General features: G+C 36.9%; 1 protein-coding gene across 1 annotated transcript in view; it reads left to right on the top strand.

Moving 5' to 3' along the window:
• Window positions 1-5,867, top strand: part of Robo2 (roundabout guidance receptor 2) — a 644,932-nt gene that overhangs the window by 610,572 nt on the left and 28,493 nt on the right. The window contains exon 24 of the mRNA XM_023724123.1: window positions 706-966. Coding sequence (XP_023579891.1) covers window positions 706-966 — 261 coding nt within the window. The remainder of the gene's footprint in view (window positions 1-705; window positions 967-5,867) is intronic.

The following is a 5,867-nucleotide window of genomic DNA, read 5'->3' as shown; positions in this document are numbered from 1 at the left end:
TGTCCAGAGTTTAGAAAAACATGCATAAGGCTGATGAGGGAAAGAGGTGTAAATAAAGTTAGAAAAATAGGCTTATCTACTGTGCAAGGATCTTTTTAGCATGGCTAATGACTGTGAGGGTAGAAAAATGGAAAGAGCCTCATCATAGAGCTAATGAGATAGTTTACATTGGAAAGAGACTGATCTATTGCAGAGGTAGGATGAAACATTGGAGCCAAGAGATGTTTAAGAGCCTGAATTGATAAAATTATTATATTCAATGACACTATTTATAATTATTGTTATGTCATATGGACTGAAGTGTTGGTATGGATCTATAGTAAGGAAAAGCAAAAGTTTAAACCTTTAATAGCTAATCAAGAGAAGGAAGTAGTTAAATCTACAAGTCTTAAATTCATTAATTGTCTTTAATTAGCAATTTGGTGTTTCCACATGAGTAACTTTGCTGAGAAGTTATTGCCTTGTGTAACTGTGGGATAACAATTAGCTAATAAGGTCTTTAAAGTATAAACTGAGATATTGAGATAACAGATGTAATTACAGTTGGAAGTTAAGATAATAGCCAGGTGATTTATTGTGGGAGCACCAACAGGAAGAAATAAACTGAGAGAGCAATTTGGCGCAATATGGTTGTCATTTGCCTTAGTGTTAACTGTGTGCATTCTTATATGTTTCAATGTGCATTTTGTCCTCCTCTTACTTCAGCTATGACAGCGATAGCTGGTGCCCACCATTACCCGTGCAGACATACTTACACCAGGGTATAGAAGACGAACTGGAAGAAGATGATGACCGGGTTCCAACACCTCCTGTTAGAGGCGTGGCCTCTTCTCCTGCTATCTCCTTCGGACAGCAGTCCACTGCCACTCTCACTCCCTCACCACGGGAGGAGATGCAGCCCATGTTGCAGGCTCACCTGGATGAGCTGACGAGGGCCTACCAGTTCGACATAGCAAAGCAAACATGGTAAGTGTCCCCCAAGGATTCGTGCACATGGGAATTTCCTTAACACAAACTCACAAGAAATTCTCAGCATACTATGCAGTTGGGAGTTTTAAAATGCTGTATGCTCCAAAATCACTGAGAGAATGGAATGGACTATAAAAATGTTAAAGAATTCAACCTGAGTGAGCTAACTAGGTAGCGAACCAGGGCCAGAATTCAGATCTGCTGGATTTCAGGCTAATGTGATTTTGGGTACACCAGAATTTTTTCTAAATTACAATTTAGCTTCAATTAACTTAACCTTGAGCTCACTTTCTAATGCCATAATAAAAGACTCCTTTAGATTCTTCAAAGTGCCTGTGAAGAATTCTGTATGTGGCTGTGAATATGTAAGTAGAATGCTCTGCAACTCACGTATGGTCAATGTCAGTTATTAAAAGACTTTTGGGACTGAAGGAAACAAATTTGAAAAACAGTATTAGTAATAGTATGTGTGTCTAAATGTGACCTTCCAATAATAAACTTAAAAACCAAACTCCGTTTTTGTGACCAATTAATAAGGTTTCGTATACTATAGATGCAGTTTATTAAGACATCTTCCCAGATGAGTATTGAAGAAATACAAGGAGAATCAACTTTTACAATTTTATTGAGACTTTTTTCGTATTGTTTTCTCCCAAAAAGTGATATATAAGCGTGGATACTTGAAAAAAATCTTGATACATATCTCAACTCATGTTTTGTTGATTTAAACCCTGGACTTAAACTCAGAGTACAGTTTTTAAATACTCTCTGTTCTTTTGATGGCTCTGGGTGCTGAGATAAGTTAATAATGAAATAGTTCTTGTCTACTTTAATAACTATTTTTAAATTTTATTTTAAAGAGACTAAAATGATATAAAATGCATTAAAAAGGATGCATGTGGGTCTAGTTCATTTCACTTATGAGTATATCTTCAAGTTGCATCCACTTACACAGAATTTCAAAAATCAAGATAACAATTCAACAATGCAACCATTACACATTATTGTCTTCAAAGTAGTTTCTCAGATTATCTGATATAAGCATGTAAAATTTGTCAAAATAAATATTATCATTGTTTTCCCTTCAATAAACCAATAGAAATTAGCAGTGCAATCATCCCAGCTATCCTATATCTGTATTTATGTATTTTTCTCCCTGTCTTCTTCCTTTCTTTTTCTCTTTCCCTCATCCCAGAAGTTCGTTCCTTTGAGCAGTTTCTTTCTCTTTCACAATATCTGTTGTCCCTTTGGATTGTACTCATAAGTGAGATAAATCAGACTCACTATGTTGACATTCTATCATCTCCCAAATGTAAGAACCTGAAAGAGTAACTTTATTTTTAAAGTGCAGCTAGCTGTATTGTAAAGAAATAGCAAGTACATAAATATCACCTAAGGCAGCCATAAGCATATCATTTTCTCAGATTGAGAAGTTCTTAAACATTTTCTCAAGAATGAACATCAGAAATTGATTTTTTAATTTTTAAAATTAATTTTTTAATTAACTAAATTTTAAAATTTAATTTTCAAAAATAATTTTTTAATTTTCAAAAGAATTAATGATATCCTACCATTAATATTTACTAGTTAGATGTGGTGGCATGACACATAATCACATTTGGAAGGCTGATGTAGGAGGATTGATGAAAGTGTAAGGCCACCTTGGCCCTACATAGTTCATGGCCAGCCTGAACTGCACAGTGAAACCCTGCTCCCTAAAAGCACAACAAAAATGTATCATTTTATAAAATATCCCTATTCAAGTTAAAGCTAACTACTAAAAGAATGATAGAACATTCTTCAAGTTAAGCAATGAAGACATATAATTCATTCCTTTATAGCAGAGACTTTAGCTTATGAGTTCTTATATATCTTATAACCTGAAAGTAAACTGATACTTAAATTTTACCTTCACATGGATGCTGATTGCTTAGTCTGGGACTCAACTGAGAACAGCTGAGGTTGGGGTCAGTTCCATGAAGCTCAGTCTGTCTTACTAGCTGTAAAGGCCCTCAGCAACTTGCTTAGCACTTATGTACTATAGTTGTCCCATGTGTAAGATGAGGGAGATAATGGTAATTGGCTCATGTAAGAAATTAAAGGACAGTTCCTAAGATCACCAGCTACACGTTTCAGGGGTCCTCAAGAATACCTTGATGTTGAATAGTTCATTAGAAGAATTTATAGAATTGACTGGAAGATATTATATGCAGATTTGCAGTTGATCACAGTAAGAATATACAAAAAATCAAGCAAGAGTTAAGACTTTAGGGTAGAGTGCAGGAAAATTGCAAAAGCAGAGTTTGCAATTGTCCTCTTCTAGTGGAGTCATGAACAGAGTTGCTTTCTCAGTGAAAAGCATGACTATGTGCAGGGACTATTGCTCACCAGGGAAATGAGCACAAGCCCTCTGACCTAGAGACTTTATTTGGTCCCTGTCACATAGCTAACTTCAATAGCCAACCCAGCCAGAGGTCAAGCTGATATGGTGTGACTTGAGTTACCCTACTCCTCCCCATAGACTGTGTTGTTAGGCTTTCTGGAGTAGCCTAAGATTGCAAGTAAGCTGAGACCCTTTGACCAGGCAGAAAATCATAAGGGCTTAGACATTGCCTCCTAGGAATAGAGGGAAGAGGCACTATCTCTTTGGGGCCAAGGTTAACTTTTTAGTTATATGCTATACTTTTTGAAGGAAATAAATGAGCTTTCATTTGGACAGTACTTGAAAAATGACGGTATGTATTTGCCCGTTATCCAGAAGGACTTGGGTTTTCACGTGAGTTGTTCAGTGTTCTCTTGGCACATGTAAATGCCTCAACTGACTCTACCTATGAAAACTGTGAGCCTCTCGTAACCATATAAGACCTTGCCCTTCTGGCTTAGGAGTGGCTGTTCATCAACGTTGAATATCAACATCACAATATAACTATGTACAAGATTATGATTGCCAATCTCCCACTCCAGTAGTTGTAGCTTAAGACGTGCAGCTCAGTCCCTCCCACTAGAAGATGTACGCTAATCCTGCACTCCACTTCATCTCCTGATTCTGCTTAACTTGAGCACAGGTTTTCATCCTCTTTAATTTTTCCCCTGCCAGTCATGATCCACCCTCCTCAAAGTCAAAGTGCACATTGAATCCCTAAAAGTGCTTCATGTATGTCAACAACACCTTGTATCCAATTGCTCACCACTCTCCATCCTGATTCGCAAACAGAAGCCACACTTACTGACCAATGTGCTAAGCCATCCTCAAAGATTTGTGTAATAGTTTTTAGGAAACATGCTTTCCATTTCTGACTTTTCGATCAATGAACAGTCATAAATGCTACAGATAATTGGGACCTCCAATTCCTGATCCTTTTTTTTTTTTTAATTTGGGTTTCATGATATTGTAGTAGCCTCCAGAACTAACATTATTGGATTTTTCAGTATGGAAATCTAGAATCTTTTAAATACTAGACTTGGTTCCATATTCAAGATTGCAGTTGGGAGAGGAATACTATGTTAATTCTACAAGACTGTAGTATTTTTCAAAAGAATGCAAATGAAACATAATCTTATATCTTTCATTTATAAAATGACACTGAACAGCCTCATGCTTGTTTTTAATGTCTCTTCAACAGGAGAAATCTCCATAAAATACTCTTGTATGGAGGCAATAAAAAGGCTTATTTGTTCAAAACATGTAATATGTTCACTGTTTAAAGGCAATTGAGGACAACAATAAATTCATTTGATTTAGCTTTTCATAGGTTAAAAAAATATTATATAGTCTCAAATCAAGTCAGTTGGATTCCAGGGTCCAGCTACACATTTTAATAGTAAGTAGTATAAAATATTTCACATAAATTTTTGTCACTGTAAGACTTTAAAAGAGGGATAATATGTTAAATTGCTTAAAATGGCTGAGATTAACTCATTTACTCATTGTAAAAGGTTTCTTCAACAAAACCTTTACTCTGAACACAGAATGAAGAGATGAATCTGATCTGCATCAAAAGAGTTATAGACTATAGTGGATAGGCTGGGAGTGTGGCACCCACCTGTAATCCCAGCGCTAGAAGGCTGGGGCAGGAGCACTGTTTGAGTTTGAGGTCACCCTGTGTAAGTTTGAGCCACATAGTGAGAACCTGTCTCAAAAAGAAAAAACAAAAAATAAGAAAGACTATAGTGGGGGGACTATGTTCAAAACAGGAAGAGAGCGCGAGGCATCTGTGCTTGCCCTAAGCTGGGTAAGTGCCTCTGGACACTCAGCCTGTGGCTCGTCATACAGCGCAGGGGTTCAGCGCCTGCCTGGCAAGGGCAAGGTCCTAATTTCCCTTCCAGGTCCCCACACCCAAAGAAACAAACAAACAAGCAGTCTGATGTGAAGGAGATAGTGCAGAAAGAATCCTCCTTAGTGGGGAGTATGCTGAAGGTGGAGCCTCCGAGGCTTCAGACTCTTACGTGACTTTTTTTCTTCACTGAGGCTAGAAAGCTCATAGGTAACACAGGCTAAGTAGAACTTTATCACTAAACTGAAAAATAATTATATTCCTTTTTGAGGACATGGTCAACTTTAGCTACTTGTGACAAATAGTCCTAGGTTCCTATGGATGAGATATTTATAGAAAAATGCTCCATCTGCACGTGTTTTCTCTGGGTATCACCCTATAAATGTTAGTAGAGGAATTTATTTCCTATGTTGTTATTTAGTAAGGCATGTATGTGTTCATGACTCACTGTCTTTTGAATATAAGGAAACACTGAACTCTCCAAAATTAGTTAATGGTAGCAAAGACAATATTAGGTACTAAAGCATGTCATTTAATCCTAATTATAATTGTGTGGAATGTTAATGCAATCTCTCTCTCTCTCTCTCTCTCTCTCTCTCTCTCTCTCTCTCTCTCTCTCTCTCT

Source organism: Octodon degus, unplaced genomic scaffold (genome assembly GCF_000260255.1).
Source record: "Octodon degus isolate 3935 unplaced genomic scaffold, OctDeg1.0 scaffold00106, whole genome shotgun sequence".
NCBI classification, from domain to species: Eukaryota; Metazoa; Chordata; class Mammalia; order Rodentia; family Octodontidae; genus Octodon; species Octodon degus.
Note: the sequence above shows the minus strand (reverse complement) of the source record. Positions and strands in the feature narration are given on the sequence as shown.